This window comes from Parasteatoda tepidariorum, chromosome 4 (assembly GCF_982258835.1).
Source record: "Parasteatoda tepidariorum strain Cologne lab strain chromosome 4, Ptep-v5.0, whole genome shotgun sequence".
Classification (NCBI taxonomy): Eukaryota; Metazoa; Arthropoda; class Arachnida; order Araneae; family Theridiidae; genus Parasteatoda; species Parasteatoda tepidariorum.
This window is the reverse complement of record NC_141758.1, coordinates 23,291,222-23,310,937: the sequence shown is the minus strand read 5'-3', so window position 1 is coordinate 23,310,937 and position 19,716 is coordinate 23,291,222. Positions and strand designations below refer to the sequence as shown.

The 19,716-nt window shown below is 26.9% G+C and overlaps 2 protein-coding genes across 2 annotated transcripts in view; one reads left to right on the top strand and one right to left on the bottom strand.

Moving 5' to 3' along the window:
• The window catches only part of LOC107441908 (uncharacterized), a 195,311-nt gene extending 190,693 nt beyond the window's left edge, over positions 1-4,618 (top strand). Inside the window, exons 78-79 of the mRNA XM_087160784.1 lie at positions 1,466-1,603; positions 2,796-4,618. Of these exons, the coding sequence (XP_087016910.1) occupies positions 1,466-1,603; positions 2,796-2,909 (252 nt within the window). The 3' untranslated portion in view covers positions 2,910-4,618. The remainder of the gene's footprint in view (positions 1-1,465; positions 1,604-2,795) is intronic.
• A 3,400-nt stretch (positions 4,619-8,018) lies between these two features.
• LOC107441913 (meiotic recombination protein DMC1 homolog) lies at positions 8,019-19,716 on the bottom strand. The gene is made up of 13 exons (XM_016055321.4): positions 19,514-19,716; positions 17,433-17,477; positions 16,892-16,942; positions 16,709-16,804; positions 16,122-16,204; positions 15,364-15,458; positions 15,088-15,160; positions 14,720-14,811; positions 14,226-14,299; positions 13,605-13,719; positions 12,520-12,580; positions 9,373-9,489; positions 8,019-8,222 (listed from the first exon to the last, which is right to left on the bottom strand). Exons 1-13 carry the CDS (start codon positions 19,628-19,630, stop codon positions 8,153-8,155), a joined length of 1,089 nt encoding a protein of 362 aa, XP_015910807.2. The 5' UTR covers positions 19,631-19,716; the 3' UTR covers positions 8,019-8,152.

Genomic DNA, 19,716 nt, shown 5'->3' with positions numbered 1-19,716 from the left:
AGGAGTTTTCGTGGTTAGTTCCATCAAGAAAGCCTCCTCCAGGAGTTACAGGAAAGCCTTGATCCAGGAGCTTCCTTGTCTTCTGGGCAGAGCCGGATTATACCTTTCGTAGGCCCTAGGCACAGAGCCGGATTATACCTTTCGTAGGCCCTAGGCATAGCCGTTTTTGTCCCCCCCCCCCATTCCTCCCCTCTTTCCCCGCTAAAATTTTCTTGCATATTTTTTTTTACATTTTTATTAATATGGGTTTTAATTTACGAATTTGTTTATCTAACTTTATCTGCAATACCGACATACTGCCGATATTGCAGTTGATATCGATAATACCATTATGATTAGTTCGATCGATAACTATATAAAAACTTCACGTCAACAATACAACAACAAACCAGCAAGCAAAACAGTGAAATTGATAGTGAGATTAATTACAAGAAATATTTATACAGTAGAGAACCAATTATCCAGGATGCACAAAAATTTGTCAGAATCTGAGATTAAACTAAAAGCGCAAAATTTGGTGAAAATTTACTCTTCCGATTTAGAGGAAAACTTTGTAGATGAATTTTTACTATTTTCAAATTTGTATGAGCATAAATCTGCACAAGAAATGTTGAAGGCTCAAATTAAAGATAACTTGTGAATACTTTTCCTAACGTTCACATTGCATTAAGAATATATTTGTCGATTCTTGGATCAAATGCAGAAGGAGAAAGATCTTTCTCCAGATTAAAATTTATAAAAAATTATTTGCGTTCAACAATGAATCAAGATCGTTTGGCATCGCTCGCACTTATGTCTATTGAATACGACATTTTGAGTAGTTTGGAATTCGACAGCATAATACAAGATTTCGTTGAATCCAAAAATCGCAAAAAAGTAATATATTAGATCATAAGATTCTGCAAAATAATTTATTACCGAAAAATATTATATTTTTATTTGTATCTTCATAATTTTGTGCAAAATACACTTGTTGTTTTTAAAGCTAAATTATTTTTGTCAATAAATTTTTTTCTCCCAAGCTTTTCGTAGGCCCCTGAATTTCGTAGGCCCTAGGCACGTGCCTAGTGTGCCTATAGGATAATCCGGCCGTGCTTCTGGGTTAGGCTTAAAATTACAAGGCAACAGAGTTGAACATTGATAGTCTTAAACTCAGAATTGGGTCGGTTGTTTAACGCCAGTTTGAAATAAAATAAAGTATTGCCTTTTTTGGGAACAGGTTCTTTTTTTTTCATAAAAATAATCATGCAACTGTGATTATAAACTTGAGTGGTAGTTAACAATTGAAAATACTCACTTAGTTTTAATTGAAAATATATCACTTTTTTTAATACAGGTACTTTTCAAGAAGAAAAAATGATGGGTTCATGTGCATGGCTTAAACCAACATTTTAGTATACATAACGCTTTTCGAAAATGATTTTTATATTTAAAAAATATATAAATAAAGGTTTTCTTTATACAGGTGCACAGTGGTAGAAGAATTGAATTAACACTACCGGATGAAAATGTTTCTTTATCAAACCTGTTTTGTCAACTTGAAGAATGTGCCAAAGAGTTTGGTATGGAGGATCTCGCAATAGATCCCACAACTCTCGACCAGGTAAATAAGTTACATTCATAAAGTTGGTCCATCAAGATGTATATATATATATATATATATATATATATATATATATATATATATATATATATATATATATATATATATATATATATATATATATATATATATATATATATATATATATATATATATATATATATATATATATATATATATATATATATATATATATATATATATTATCAGATGCATTTGATTAGTGATACCTAACATTTTTTCCTATGCATACCGTATAAATGCTGTGTGAATTTTCACTTGAGCTAAAATTCCTTCAAAGCATGGTAAATTGATTGTTTATTTAACATCAATGCGTCGTAGCCATGCTATCAACAGTAGCTGCAGATTGTTTATAAATATCAATGAATCAAAAAATAAATAATTAAATAAAAATAATTAAATAAAAGATTTCTCAAAGTTGTCCATTTCATACCAACAGTTATTAATTAATAAGTTAAAAGTAACACAAGTTAGGCATCCCATAAGATGAAATTTTTCTTAAACCATTGATGCCTTGATAATTTTTTTAAAAAAAATCAGATATATTGAATATTTTTAAAAAAATCTAATGGTGGAGAGGGAAAAAAATTATTCCCTTAAAAACCCCATTCAACCTTCCAAAAATAAAATTTTAAAGCAAATTTTTCATGGAAAAATGGACGGTTTCGTTTGATTTATTACTTGTTGTCCAGTTGTTACAATTACTTTTCTTGAAGAAGTAAGAATTATTTTGATCTATATATTTGATGACTAAAATAAACACTGTTCAGAAACTTACACCTTAATAGTACCTAAAGTAGAACTTTTACACGTAGATGAAAATTATACTTTAAGGCAATGAAATATTAAAAAAAAAAAAAAAAAGTGTTCTAAAAGAATTATCAAACAGCAGCGGTCGCTATAGCAACGCATGCAATGACGACGCATGCGCACTGTTTACTATTACTCTTGAACCTTGAACACAGTTGAAAAGCGTGGTTACGTCCAAATAAATGCGCACGCCATCAAATCCAAAACAAGACCCATTTTGCCAATGGGTATTTTTTTTTTTTTTTTTTTTTTTACTTTTTATGAGAAACGATTTTTTTTTTTATCGTTATATATCGTGAAAGTTTTGAGGGAATTCCAGCTAGATTATAACTAAAATATGTTTTTTTCTTCATAATTACAGGTGTTTGTAAATTTCGTAAGACAACAGTCTGATTCCTTACACACTGCAGAAGGAGAAAAAGAGTCATTTGTTATGGCGGAGGAAAATCTAGAAATATGTTGCACAAAATTGTGAACAAAGCGAAACCAATTTGTGTTAGTAGCAATTTTAAGTTAAATAATGTAAGTTATAAGCATATTCTTACAATTATAAATTTGTTATGTTTAAATAGGTTTTGTTTGTTTTCCCTCTTCAAACATGTGAACAAAAATTTATTTCTCAGAAGTAAATTTTTTTTAAAAATTGAGTACAAAATTCAGGGTTAAAGTTTTCGTTTTCTGTCGTAGTTGTATTGAAAAATATTTTTATTTGTTGCCAGTTTTTAAAACAATGCTTTTTATTTCTCAGCTAAATAAAATTTAAAAAAAAGGAAGTCAAACTATGAAATAGAAATTTTTAATTGCTTTACAGCTAAGTTTTATATTTTGTACAAAAAAAAACAATAATTTAAAATTAATTTGGACAAAATTTTCGACAACATAATAATTGAAAATAAATTATTCGAAAATGCGACCTTATAATTTAAGAAGAAAATTAAAATTGAAAGGCCCAGTACAGAAATAGGATAAGTCCAAATATCTTATTATTTTTGTTTATTTTAAAACATTTTTGTTTGTGGACTATATAACTGCAGAAATTAATACAGAAACTAAGCACAAATTTATAATCATTTCCTGTGTCGGTGTGGTAAAAAGGTGAGAGGGGAAATTATGTACTATCTGTCTACCCAAAGAACCACATTCGTGGACAGTGCTCTAGAATCTAGATAACTTGTGAGGAAGGTTTTATAATAGACAAATAGCAGACCTGCTGTATTTTTTAATTTCATTCAACTTTCACCAACAAATTATGAATCTGGGCTTACCTTGTTATTGCATCAACCCTTTCAATGGATTATTATATAATTAAAAGAAATAAAAATATTGAAAGTATTAATTGCTGTGTGAAATGCATAAGTAAATTACACAATTATGTGTATCTATCATTGTGTGATCACAAATCTGTAATGACCGAAACAAAATAGATAATTCCTTTGAAATATACATAACTCCTTTTAATATTGCGAATTTTTTTTTTTTTCATGGGCTCAATTGTTAAGCAAAGTAATATACAAAGCACAAACTCATTATAATATATTTTAATGAGTTTATTCAACACAAAACATTCTTAAGTTATATTGATGAAGTAAAAAAATAATAATTATAAGCTCTTCTTAGAAAATAAGATTATTCAACTACTATTAAAAAAAAAAATTATAATAAATTAAGATATTAAAAAAAACGAGTAATAATATAATTGAAAAAAGAACTATTCATGTTTTAGACCCAAAAGCTACTAAGTATTTCCAAATCTTCCTAGGAACATAAACAAAAAAATTCTATGACTCAAGGATAACAAAAGAACAATAAACAAATATTCCCATAAATGCATTAACAAATATTCACTGTTTGTTTTTATTAAATATTTCATGGTAATCCAAATGAATTGTATATTTAAACAAAATATTGTTCTTCCATGAAAAAGTTGGGCAATTCAGAGAGAATTGTTTAAAATACCAGAAGAAAAGGTCAACTACCTAATTTATTACTAATTCTGGAACTAAATATTAAAGAGAATTTTGTTTGAATTAAATTCCAACTGTATTAAAAAATAGTTATTGATATCCTTATTTGAATGAGTATTTTCAAGATTGTGTAAGCGATTCCAAGAATATGTTATTGCTATAACAAAATGTGGTTTTGTATATTTCCTATGTAAATAAATAAAATTATTTTTGAAGATGTCATCTTTTTTTTTCTTCTAATAAACGCCTACTATGCCATATGTTATATTACTCAATCGTAACTTTTATTTAAATTCTGTTTTGAAATATATTTTGGATAAACTTACAAAAGTTACAAACTTACAATAGTTTGGACTTACAAAAATAAATTCCTAAATTCTAAAACATACTAGTTTTAAAAAAAATTGTTTCTTTAATTTTAAAGAGCTTTTGATGTATTAAAGTTTTATTTCATATAAACATTAGATTTTGTAACACGAAGTGACAAGAGAGGTTGTGATATTACCCAAATTCTTTAAGTAAACGAAATAGTTTTTCTGATCCTTTATAATAGTCCAATCTAAGATTAAATATTGCACAGATGAAAAATTCTTTAGTTTGTATGAGAAAAAAAATTGTTTTGATCTTGACATTTTCTTCACTTGAATATGGTTCAAACTAAAGGTGTTCCAAAATTTGCACAAGATTTAAATTTTGTCCAATTTGTTCAGTAAAGTGTAGTCAAGAAAGAGATCGAAGGAACAGAACACAGTTCAGGTTTATTGCAAATGGAACGCTATGTGAAAGAACACATTTTCAGTGTTGAGCAATGATTTACTTCCTGGTTTTGGTGATTCACAACAGAATACGCCCTCTGGGTTCTGAGACCGGTTCTATGACTTGACCCATCCCTCTCCACATCTTCTCAGTTGAATAGGAATGTACTACGATATTCTATTTCTTAATATTGTTCGTATTTACTTGTCAAAAATATTTTTTTAAATTTCCACGACGTTTTCTTTTCGAAGTATGTTCAACGTAGTTTTCAGTTCCATATAGTTTCCCAACTTAAAAGTTTTTAATCTATTTGAAACTAAAGACACAAACTAACGTACTTCCTTCTCCTAAGACTCTCCACACGCTAAGGTGAAAGCATGCGAAGTGTTGCCATAGGTAGAGAGTTCTGCTCTACGCCACCTGTAGCCCATTTCGAACACCGATATCAGAATCAGCCGCCCAAATCATACAAAATCACGGTATGGCTTCTTTTTTTTATTTAGATTTTAAGGTTGGTGTTTTCAAACCCACAATCACCCAATGTTTTAAAAGAGGAATTGGGTACTTTATCAACGAAATTCAGCTACATTTATGCAAAATGGGTATTGAAAATTTTTCCAAGTTTGTTTATGAATCAGCAAAACCGTAACAGTTTAGTTACGATCACTGACCTGTTTGTTAGAGCACTGGGCTCATGTCCAAGAGGTCGTGGGTTCGATCCCCACCAATCAAAGACTCCCCGTGTAGTAAATGGTGACTGACGCATGTTAAATCTGTCGAGTCACAAAGTCCTCCATAGCAAATCAAACCTCTGGGGGTACCGATCCAGGTGTTTCCTTGTGTTCTGGATTGGTTCAAAATTACAAGGCTACGGAGTTTAACATTAGTAGTCGTAAACCCAAAATTAGGTCGGCTGTTATAAAATAAAATTTTAAAAAATTATCCTGTCAGCGATATGACCACGGACCATCCGTAATGGCCAATTATCCAATGTGACATTCCATAAATAACACTATACTTAAACCTTTATAAATCAATGAATTAAAAACTGCATAAATTTTGGGACAATCTGTATTAGAAATTGTTAAACTAATCATTACATAACTGAAATCTTTAGAGAAAAAGAAAAATTATGCACCTATTATGAGGTATGGACTGGTTCTAAAACTATTAGTTATAATTAGAAATAACCTAATTATTGACGTATTCGATACAATCTTAATGTACTTATTTTCATAGAAAAAAAATTATTTAAAAAGGCAAACTTGTTATTAGACAACCTAGTAACTCGGTCTGTAGAGTGTAATAAATAATAATCAGATCTATTAATCCAATTTTAAAAAGAAATTCTTTTCTATTTCTCAAAAACTGTTCAACCGATTCCGTACAAATATTCGAATTTCAAAGTTAAGGAACTTGGGAGTTCAATAGATAGAGAAATTTAGCATTGAATAGATCTGGATGGGGTATACTAACTGAGACGACCTTGGCCAGCAATCGGCTGTAGTGCCTAAGAGGAAGTTAAAGTACATAGTGTTTAAATTATGTATACCTTACGATTCAAAATCTACCAGCTAAAACAAGCTTAACGATATGTTGAATGAGTCGGATGCAAAAATAATGTGTGAATTCAGCAAGCAAAAAGTAAACATGAGAAAAATTACTTTTCATGTTTATTGGGATTCTGAACTAACTCAGTCATTAAAAACATTCTCTACACTAACAAAAATAACTTAGCAAATGCGAAAGGAGAGCCAACGGATCAAGGTCAAAATCAGCTTTGCCAAACTGTGAAATAAAACATTATCTAAGTATAAAACAATAAAATAGAATGAATTCAAGGAATAATTTCCAGAAACTGAAGCAGAAATATACACTTGATGATATAAACACGTTTCGTTTCAACATCATTTGACATCGACGCTTCGAGAGCCCAAAAATGGGTCCCTTCAGGTGAGTCTTGAGAATGGGAGCCTATTTTTGAGCTCTTGACATGTTGTCTTTTACTACCATATTTCATATTTTTGAAGTAAATGAAATTTTATATCATCGACAATAATGAGGGGAGTTAAATTACTCTCGACTGTAGTATTCCCCTTGAAATGATAGTCCAGATGATTTCATTTTTATCTTAATTGCAGTCAAATTTTTATCACAAATTTTTTGAATCCATTAAGCTTTATCTTCTTTCCAAATTACAGTTACATAAAACATTAAAATAAGATCTGCATCACAAGATGAACAAAAAAATCAAGAAATGTACTGATAAAATATTTTCTTTTAACTGACACAGCTTCTTGAAAGAATATGAATTCACTTACTATACTTCTCCTTTCTAGTGTTACATAAACCAATCAAAGATGATTATTTGTTGCTCTTCATCCTATTCAACCAATCAGATTTCTTAGGAACAGAGATGGGAAAGCACTAATATATCTAACAATGAATCAATCAATAAAATAACTATTTTAAATATTTACAGTTTAATTAATAAAATAACTATTTTAATCATTAATTTCAACCAAAATTGAGAACTATTTGAAACTAATCAATATTTTTAACAACCTGGTGTAGGAATCATGATCTTCCAAAGATGCAAATAGTTTAAGTTCAAGTGTATGGCACCTTCAGAAGTCTTAACATTCAAACTAATAAAATAATATAACTAATTCTTTTTAATATTTTCTCAAAATAAAAACGGCTAAGTTTAACAACTCATTGCTAAATAATGCTTTGAACAGTTTATTATCTTTTAATACATAAATTAATATCTTTTATAATAAATAATAGTACATATGGCAACCAAAAGCACGTTTTTATATTACAGCATGATACAAAATTGTAAATAATTTCATAATACAAAATATAGCAAATTAAAAAACAAAAAAAACCGAAGAAAACCAAGAAGTTTTTACTATCCGATATTTTATCACAAATAATTGCATAAGTTGTTCTGGTTCATTCTTTGCAAATTTACAATTCAAATCAACTTGTATAGTTAGTCTTTACAATCTGCTATGCCTCCAACAGTAATAGAAAAGGTTGCTTCATCTTCTGGTAGATCTGGGCTGCAAACATGTTATAGAAAAATATGAAATAAAAATGTTTATTTATCTATTAAATAAAGTAACACACACTTAAAAATGCCAATGTGCAAAGCAAAGAAAAATATACAAACAGTATGTTGTAAGGACAATCTTATGTAAAATAGTGCATTAAGTGAGCAATTTGAGATTCTTTAATTTAAATTAAATTAACGCTTTGAATGAATAAATATTTTTATATATTTCTCAATAGATTATTTATGAGTGTATATTTCTGTCCTATGTTAATTTCCATCCAAAATATAGATGGCGCTGTAAACGTGAATTGAATTTAACTGCAGGACTGAGAGGTGAAGCAGCAGTGTATGTGTACGTGTAACAGATTCACGAGAGCGTCTGGAATGCTGGTACAAATTAAGTGAATACAGTACAATTATTGTGAGCTATAAATCTAACTAAATTGGTCCCCCTAAGAGGGATATATATTTTCCTAACAGCAAGTACTTCTCAAAAAACAAGTGCTTCAATCATTAAAACATTGATGTATCTCACTTTACAAACAAAATTTATATAGAACAAAACAGACATATCATCATGCAACATATCTCTAAAGATAATAGTAAAATTTAGAAACAGAATTTTGCTATTAATCCTTAGCGCTGCTAAAATCATTGATTACAGAAAAATACATTTTTAATAATAATAAATACAGAAAAAAAGGCTAGATTTATAAAAAGGATAGTTATAAGGTAAGTTTAAAGTAAAGCAGTATTAAAAAATGAACAATAAATCAAATGAGGACAGTAAATAATAAATTATTTCGCAATAAGTTTATATGAAATCATATTTAATTTTGTCTCATATATGTGAAGTTAAATAGTTTGTATGCGCTAACAAAATTGAAAACAAATACATTTATGTAAAAAAAAATAAAAAATTAGATTACATTTTAACAAAATGTATGAAAAAAACAAAAGAATTAAATAATTTAGAAGTAAACAAAAGATCAGACAATATAACTACAAAAAAAAAATTATAACTTCAGATGTAGAAAAAAAGATCTTTATTAAGTAAAATTTCAACAAAAAATTGTCAATGTAGTAAATAAGTTGGATAAATTTTAATTTCTTGCAAAGATATTTAAGCTTAAATGAAATTAAAGTATAAAAATTACCTATCATAAATTTTTGCAATCCGCATTTCTCCTTTTCCTTTTCGAAGTGAAATGCGAGTTGTAGACGCATGAGCCAGAATGTGGCCACCAATGGGTTTTTTGGGATCAGCTTGAAAACTTAAAAATAGAAAAAGAGAAAAAAAAACATAGAATCATTACAAAATTAGTGAGCTGTTATATTCAAATATTTTCTTAAACCGTTGGTCCTTATTTAAGGATTGTAGTTTGTTGTTTCTCTGTAAAGAACAAGCAATTTTTTAAAAAATGCACATACAAAATTTAAGCAAGTGATTTAACACTTGAAAGGTCATATTCCTTTAAAACTGCTTATGTAGGGTATTCTGCAATCACCACCTTTAATATATATTTCAAGCCTACCTTTGTCCGCAATGAAGTTTAACAAGTATATACACTGAGGGTCATAAAATGAAACAATTATTATTAGATAAAAACATAAAATAAAACAGTCATAAAATATAAAAAAACTACTAATTTGCTTTTTAATTCATATTTGTTTCCTTGAGCAACCAAACAGGTTTTAATTTTTTTTCTTACTTCTTCCCACACAAGTGATTCAACTTATTTCCAAGGAAATTTTCTTTTTACTCTCATAAATATTGCTTTGCGACTCCTAATGTACATATTACTCAATTTCATTCTAAATAAGAATTTTAAAAACATGTAATGATAGCAACGATTATGAAACATCTTCCTATATAATTCTATGGTTAAATAAATGCAGTTATAATAAGATTTATAGTTATAATAAGAAAGAAACTCTTTTTTTATAATTTCATCAAAGAGTTTAGGTGCAAAATTAATTTAAAAACCTATATGCATATAAAGAAAAATAGAAATAATGCATATTGGGTTTTTAATCTTTTTCCGTCTGTTAATTTGTATGATTATTTTAAATATAGAAACAATGATGATTTCAATTGAAAATAAGCACAAAATGAGCACAATTAAAAATTGAAAATAAGCACAATTAAAAACTGAAATTGCTTTCATAGTTTGCAGAAAATGCTATTTTTATGTTTAAAATTGTAGAAAGAGTGATGCTTTGAAACTTGGTTCTTGGCTTAATAAACTTGATTCAAAAACTTGACTTAATAAACTTGATTAAAAAACATTTTGACCACTATTACATGTAAATATTTTTAACATTGATATGATCCATAAATTTGATCCAACAAATTTATGGATCATTTGATCCAAAATTTTTTAAAAAAATACATGCTTCCAATTGTTTATTTACTACCAGGACCGGATTAAGCTATAGGCACACTAGGCACGTGCCTAGGGCCTACGAAATTCAGGGGCCTACGAAAACCTTGGGAGAAAAAAAAATTTTGACAAAAATAATTTAGCTTTAGAAACAACAACTGTATTTTGCACAAAATTATGAAGATACAAATAAAAATATAATATTTTTCGGTAATAAATTATTTTGCATAATCTTATGATCTAATATATTACTTTTTTGCGATTTTTGGATTCAACGAAATCTTGTATTATGCTGTCGAATTCCAAACTACGCAAAATGTCGTATTCAATAGACATAAGTGTGAGCGATGCCGAACGATCTTGATTCATTGTTGAACGCAAATAATTTTTTATCAATTTTAATCTGGAGAAAGATCTTTCTCCTTCTGCATTGATCCAAGAATCGACAAATATATTCTTAATGCAATGTGAACGTTAGGAAAAGTATTCACAAGTTTATCTTTAATTTGAGCCTTCAACATTTCTTGTGCAGATTTATGTTCATACAAATTTGAAAATAGTAAAAATTCAACTACAAAGTTTTCCTCTAAATCGGATGAGTAAATTTTCACCAAATTTTGCGCTTCTAGTTTAATCTCAGATTCTGACAGAGTTTTGTGAACAAGAAAACCGAAATTATCGTACAAATCACTGTAAGCTTTACACCTTTTAGTCATTTCTGAAATTAATACATCTAAAATGGCGTAATACGTTCCTGACATTTCCTGACAAAACGTGACTAGCATTTTATTAAAATAGTATTAAATCATTTTTTTTCTATTAGTAAACATTTAACCTACCTTGCAAATTTATTTATAAATAATTTCAAAAGATTTACTTTTGACAATGTTAATTTCCTTCACTTAGTTATCATAGTAGTATCATGAAAACTATGAAGCTATTTGTAGTATAAATATTTCTTGTTATTAATCTCACTATCAATTTCACTGTTTTCTTTGCTGGTTTGTTGTTGTATTGTTGACGTGAAGGGTTTACATAGTTATCGATCGAACTAATCATAATGGTACGTATTATCGATATCAACTGCAATATCGGCAGTATGTCGGTATTGCAGATAAAGTTCGATAAACAAATTTGTAAATTAAAATCCATATTAATAAAAATGTAGAAAAAAAATATGCAAGAAAATTTTAGCATATATTTTGAAAAGAGGGGAGGAGTGGAGGAAAGAGGGAAGGGCCCCGAAAACGGCTGTGCCTAGGGCCTACGAAAGGTATAATCCGGCTCTGTTTACTACCATTAGGAAACATTTTTTACAAAAGACACAAATTCTGAGGTTAATAAGCATGCAATGCATAGAATCTTTTTTAATGCAACTAATTATTCTCACAATCATAATGGTTGAAACCATTTTTCAATATAATATAGAATTTCAATTTTATTTTATTCATGCAGCTGGGTGAGGTTGCTGCAGTTCTCAAGAAAATAACAATAAATTTTTTACTTCTCATGCTTTAATGTACAAGAAAAATATCACAGTTCAAATTATATATTAATTTTGCATATTTCAAAACTGTTCATTTATTTTTTTAATTACTATTTATTATAATTTTTTTTCTTCTTTGCAATTTTTTGGATGAATTTTTACCTTTGTTTTTAAAATTTTGAACCAAAAACATCAAAATTAAAATACTAAATTCCATATGTTTAGTTTTAACTACAGCTATAACTATAACACATATTCTTAAAAAAAAGATTGGCTTTGTAATTCTGTAGAGACTGTGCTCAATTATGAAAATTTCACTACTAAAGTTTAGCAATAACCAAGTACGATTGTTATTCTTTCAAATTATGCAACAAAGAATTGTTTTTTTAAAGCCAAAGAATGAAAAAAAATTTTTTAAATAAAATTTAAATCACCTCATTGAAGCTCCTGGATCAGATGTCATTTGATTGGTTATGAATACAGCAACATTGTATTCTGTAAAATAAAAGATCAGTAAATCAACATAAAAAAAAAAAAAAAAAAAAAAAAAAAGATAAATTTAAAAAAAATTATAAAACATTGATGTAATTATATTTTCCCCATTTAACTTGAAGACTATCATTAGTAACATTTAAAATGGAATTTTACTTTTAAAACAAATGACACTCTAAAAATAATCACTGAAAAATCTTAAAAATTTTATGACATTAATTCCTACAGGGCAACAGGTAAAATGATAATTAAAAACAGTTTTAATTAATAGAAAAGTTAATGAAAACACAACTATTTTCACAATCAAATTAAAAACAAAAATATTTATTACTATTCAATTAATGTAAACATTTCTTCATCGATATTAACAGCCACAAATATATTACCAATCTATTTATAGAAATAATACAACAAAATTTTTCAATGATATAACCTATTTCTATTTGATAAAACTTCTACAGTTATTAACTCAAAATTTAATCACAAAAATTTCATAAAACTAATAACATAATTAGTAAAATATTAATCAAATAAGATCACTATCATGGCTTAAAAATTATATAAATAAATTATATGAATAAAAATTATATGAAAATCCATCTAATAATTTTAAATCATCGATCATTAATTATCATCATTAATTGTGATTAATACAGTAATGTAAAAAATTCTATTAAGAATTTAATTATTTTAAGACGAAATGTTGCCATGATTAAAATGAATAAAAAAATGAATCAAGGTTTAAAATTTAACTTTAAAAGCTATAACACTTAAAAAATATATTGGCTTATTACACACGATTTCAAATTCGGTAATATGTATTATATTAATTGCATATCTTTAAATCTTATAAGGAATTTAACAAAAATTAATTAATTTGCTCAGATACAGAAATCAATAAATATAAAACGCAATAAATTTAGTAAGACACATGAAATACTTTTAACCTACAAAAAATATGCTTCCACTATAAAATACTTTAAATTATAAAATACTTTTAAGCCTTCAGATAGTTATAATGAAATACCTTCAGATAGTTTCTGCAATCTAGACATCATTTGAGCAAGTTTTTGTTGTCGATCAGCCAATTCACCACGACCACTAAAGTCAACTCTAAATAATGCCATTATTGAATCAATAACCTAAAAAAAGAAATAAAACTTGTTTTTGAATAACAACAATTTTTTAGTTAAGTTTAACAGCCATGTTAAAGCAACAACAAAAAATGATAATCATATAACAAATAAATAAAAAATATTGTAATTAGTATATTGTAATTAATAAACATAAATATTACTTCATCACAAAAAAATTAGAATTGAAGTTTTACAAATACAATTAGCAACTGTGTTAACATTTATTATTAACTGTATTACTAGATAAAAACATTTCCTTTCAGCTTTTTCTTTTAAATTTTTTTTACTTATTTATTTTTTTTTTTTTGGGGGGGGGGGACTTTTTGTCAATTCTTGTTCCAACTCAGACTGAATTTTTTTTTGCTACAACAAATCAATTTTTTCCTATGATATTCAATTGAGAAACAATCAAGTATTTACACATTTGTACCCAAATTTCCCCAACTTTCACAAATAATTAAAATGTCACGAATCATTTATCAGACCGAACAAAAAATATAAGATATACAAACCAATAACTTATATACACCTCCTTCTTCATGAAACTTTAAAGCTACTAAATCCAAAATTTCCATTTGATGTTCACCTTCAGTATTAGAAAGAATCTTTAATAGAGTATATATTCATAACTAATTTCAAAAGAATAAAGTAAATAGTACAATGAAGAAGATTAACTTACTAAAATATTTTACTTTTAAAATGTGTATTAATTGAATGAAACATATTAGAAAAAAATTTTAATTAATGAAAATTATATAAAAAATTTTAATAAATTAAAATGAAAAAAAGTGGTAAAAAATACTAATTTATATGTTACATTTTCTGTTAGGTAAGCCTCAACCTGAAGTTGTCACAATTGTTAATATAGATGATTTAAAAAACAAAGTTTATAATACCAGCAACTTTGAAAAAACTGCTTAAAACTAAATTTCGCAAATAGATTAAATTTACTAATGTCTGAATTGAAAATAAATTCAAATATATTTTTTAAAAATATCTATCTTACTTGTAAATGCTCGTACATAGAGCACATTAGATAAGACTGCTTCATGATCAAGATTAAAACGATCTGCAATTTGCTTCAAACGATCGGGACGACTGGATTAGAATTGAGAAAAGTTTTGAATTCAAACATAATATAAAATACACACTTTAAATTATTCCCAACTTTAAAAGAAGAAAAAACTAGTACTTTAAATTGTTTTTTTCTTTCTTTTCACAAACTTTATCCCAAATAAAATTGAAAAGATTTGCATTAAATGAAGAAACAAATTTTAACAGTCAAAGAAAATTAAAAAGAGTATAGAAAACAATAAGTTTACAGAAAATTAAAAAAAAAAAAAAAAAGCATTTTTACAACAAATCAAAGGATACAAAGTGTTTTCAGTATCTACAAACATAGCTTTACCACCAGTATAATTATTACCTCCAGGAAGCTGACAAGTCACTGAAAGTAAAAAAGCATGTTACTATGCAGTTATTTCTCATAAATATTCCAAAACAAATTGATATAAATGAATGATTTGTACAGTAAAATTTACTTGAGCAAGAAAAATTTATATAAATTTTAAAGTAATTATCTAAAATAATACTTATTAAATATGTTTAAAATTACATGAAGAAAAACAACAATTAGAAAATACAATTTACCACATAATGTATGTGAAAGTTGTGTCTTTCCAGTTCTAAACTCTCCAAAAGCTTCTGTGATTGCCATACTTTCAACTCCACCACCCATGAGCTTGCTGATATTTTTAAAAAAATCAAATGAAAAAAAAATAATGAAATTATATTTTGTATGCAAATATATGCAAGTAAAAATAAATTTCCAAACAAACATTTTTTTAACTGTTTCAGTTATTAACTTTGCATATTCCATAATACAGAAAATGAAGTATTTTATTTTCTATTACTACCTGCAACAAAAATAAAAATAAAAAATTCATTCAGCTTCAATCCTTTAAAAATAAAATTATAAATTAAATACTTCAAAAAAAAAATTTCATCAAACATATTTATACAATATTTCATAGTTTATTCATTCAGTTACTACCATTTAAAAATGAAACTTCTAAATCAATACTCCATAAAAAAATAAAATTAAAAAAAATTTAATCTAACATATTTATACAATCTTTCATAGTTAAAAATTATCATGGTTAAGTAATATTTGAACTAATTTTAAACATCTCAAAGACATTAAATTTGAAACTTTTTATCTTATATTTATAAATAATCTAACTTAATATAATATATTTTAAAACAAATTTTTTTAAGTAATAAAGTAAAATTTAAACTTCTGTGGCAATTTAAAATACTTGTTGTTAAATGAAATTATTTCTTGTCATTCTGTTTATTTGTTCATTCATAAAATACTTTCTACAAAGAGTAAAAGGAATATTCATTACTTAAGTACTTCACTTCCAGTACTTATTCTAAAAACTAGCTTCCGCCGTTGAGAAGCTTCCAAAGCAGTAAGAAAGGTAGCATTCTAGAAATGATGAGATGATATTGAAGTCATTTTGATGGAAAAACATAGACAAAATTTAGCATCAAACAACAAAAAAATATAGTTTTTTTTTTCTTTTTTTACAAATTGTGGTGTAGGGCAAAATTAGCAGTTGCCACCAGCTACAAGGCAAATAGATTCAAAATGTGTGAATTAAAACAAATGCCTGTTAGTCGCCCCCGGTTGACGACTCATTTTTAGTGGAATATGAATTTTCAATTTTTCAGAGCTTAGAACTTTTAATTTTTGAAAAAGAATCCAGTAGCTAGTAAGAAAATTTCCTAATTTTGCCATCAAAATTGTAGGTTTAATACCAAACAAATTCAGCAAAAAAGAAAGAAAAAAGAAAGGAGGCAAAACTCAAATCATAATAACATTAGTCACTACTAAAATATTTTAAAAAAATCAGTTATATTCAAAATAATCAAGCCAACACTTTGAAAACCATACAAATTATTAGAAACATTTCAATAAACCATCAATTACATTTATTTTTGCAACAGCTTCTTTGATTTTGTCAACTTTTGCTTCAGAGAGACCTTTTATTGCATTTAACTTTTTCTTTGTTGTCATTTGTAACCCCTAAAATAAAGATAAACATAATGCCATACAATATTCTAAAACGCTAAAATTTTTAATACAAAAAATTGTTTAAAAAAAACTACAAACTTTAATTGTGCATATTCCAGACGTCTTCAATTTTTTTATGTCAGCAACATTCTGTAAAAAAATCTATTATTATTTCACAATAAATTTTGGAGCAATTATATTATTTAATTAATTGATTCATTAATTTCATAGAATATCCCTACTTTTTAATTTTTTCCCTTTAACTATAACTGGAGGAAGAGAAAACAATGTTATAAAGGATTAAAGTACAATATCTGATTTAGATTTCAGTTATTATTTGTCTAATAATCATTATTGATAAGCAGTATTGTTATTTTCACATCCAGTTTAAGAATATTCGCCTCAGTGTGAAATTGGAATTTAATTGCACTTCATTCGAATATATTGGAATAATTTTTTAGATTGCATATTTACTATAACTTAAGCATGTAAAGTAGTCTGTTAGTAATTGCTACACTTGGGGGAGCTAATTTTAACCTGTTTATTGATTCTACAACTTTGAAACAGAATAATATAAATTTGAATTTGAATTAAAATACTCATTCAGAAATTAGTAGAAATAAAAATAAGACAGACATACAATTCCATGTTCTTGCAGAAGATCAATATCTTGAAAAAATGATTCCTAGAAAGAGAAAAGATTTTTTAAAAAAATCAGATAATATCAAAGTTAACAATAGAGTCAAGAAACAAAATACATGCGTAATTTCAAAGATCACATATTTCTATAGGTCACCTACTCTGCATTCAATAAATTAAAAATAAACAATGTACTTAGTTAATTGGAAAATATATTTTTTTTAAAAATTTAGAAAAAAAATATAAGAAAACTATTAGATTAAGTTAAGATTTAATTGATTAAAAAAAGCATATAATTGGTCCCAACTGTCCTCTTTGTTGTACTGTTGTACTTTCAATTGATACCCTTTTTCAATTTCAAGTATATTAATCATTTCTTGGGATTACATCAAAAATTAATCCATTTTTTTATAAATATATAAATTTTTTTATAACAAAGACTATCAGAAAAATTATCATAGTTTCACCCATAATATAAGAACTATTTATAAGAACCCTGATATCCACATTCATCGATACATTTCTGACGATGTTACTTTATGATGTGAGAAACACTAGGTGGAATTTTGAAAATAAATATATACAATCATTTGAATGAATCCAATTGTATGGTAATGATTTTCTCATTTCAAAAGTCAATTTCTCTCAACTTTTATTCTGATTTTTGCCACTATTTTAATATTTCTAGGCACCCTAAATAAAAATAATGCAAAAACGAAAGAGAATTGCCAAAAAAGCCAACTTGGCATAAACAGACTTTGTCTTTTATTAATAAATTTTAAAAATAATTATAATTAATAACAGTTAATAAGAAATCATTTCCTTTTATTTATAAACAAGAAGTTCTCTCTCATTTTTAGCTTGTGCTATATTCAATATATGGCATCATAGCATACAGGTTAAATTTTCTCGCAATTAAAACACATGATAAATAATTTTGTGGAAAAATAATACTTATTACAAACCTAAGTATTTAAAACTAAGTACAAATTATTATTAAGTATAAAAAGAATTATCAAGAAAACGTAGCAAATAAAAATATTAGCTATAATTATGAGAACAGAGCATTTCAGTAAAATTATTTCTGATCTACATTCCATCTTTTAAAATACTACTATAATAGGTTTTAAAACGTGAAATTTCATTGAACACAACATTTTCTCAATGGGGGTTTGTGAACTACCAGTGGTTCAGGAAATACATTTAAGTGAACTGTAAAGAGTGTGGTAAAAGAAAATTACATAAGTTATTTAAATTATTACAAAATTGATTTTAAAATGCATGCGACTCTAAATCAAAATTTTAGTCATTTGAAAAAAAGAAGTGTAAAAAATAGAAGATATACTTGTCTTCCCATATATACATACATGGAAAAATATATCAAGTTCCCCCATCCCAAAAAAGGAAGGGAAGGTTGGGAAGGGAAGTTGTCTAAGTTCTAAATTCTTTCTAGAAATGCATAGAGTAGAAATTTGGTCTGAGGCCAAATATTCGGCATTTAAGCCTTTGAATAATGCTGGAAGTGTTGCACATTTAATATTACCTGCGAACCTGAGTTACAGAGGCTAACAACATTACCCAGGCCACACTGTCACATAGGATGGGCCAAATTCAAGCATCACATAACAGAGGGCAAAGACATCCATACCCTTAAGTGGAATTGACTTCGCAGTCAGATACCCTGACCACTCAGCCATCTGCCAAGCAGCTGAGGGGGTATGACAGCATGTCTTAAAGAAGAATGAAAATGTGGTTTATGATTTCAGCAGAGTTGAAACCACTGATTTAAAGCAACCACCCTTATTATTATTATAAGGTACATACAAAGACATTGGATTAATATAGATATTGGAGATAATAATAAAGATATTGGAGATAATAGTAAAAAATTAAAAGTTTTCCTAGAAAAAAAACCATTCTAAAAAAAACTTTCAAAAAATTGAGCTGTTAACTTTTATGGTCATTAGGATGAAATTAACCAAGGTTTTCCCCGTATTATTCACTGAAAATGCAGTGTGTGCGATATAAGGATATTTGCAAGTGATTTCGCCCAGGAAATCAGTGCTTAGAAAGTTAACATACTTCTTCCTCCTCAAATGCTTCTTCATCTAGAGCTTGTTCTTCATATTGCATTTTCTCTGATATTTTTTTTTTAACTAGAAGAAAAAAGCAATAAATTTGTGTAAAATATTTATGCATAAAATACACTCTGATTCAGCTTCTCCAACATTAAATTAGTTCCCATAAAAGCCTTTATTAGATACTCTATTTAAATACTTTTTATT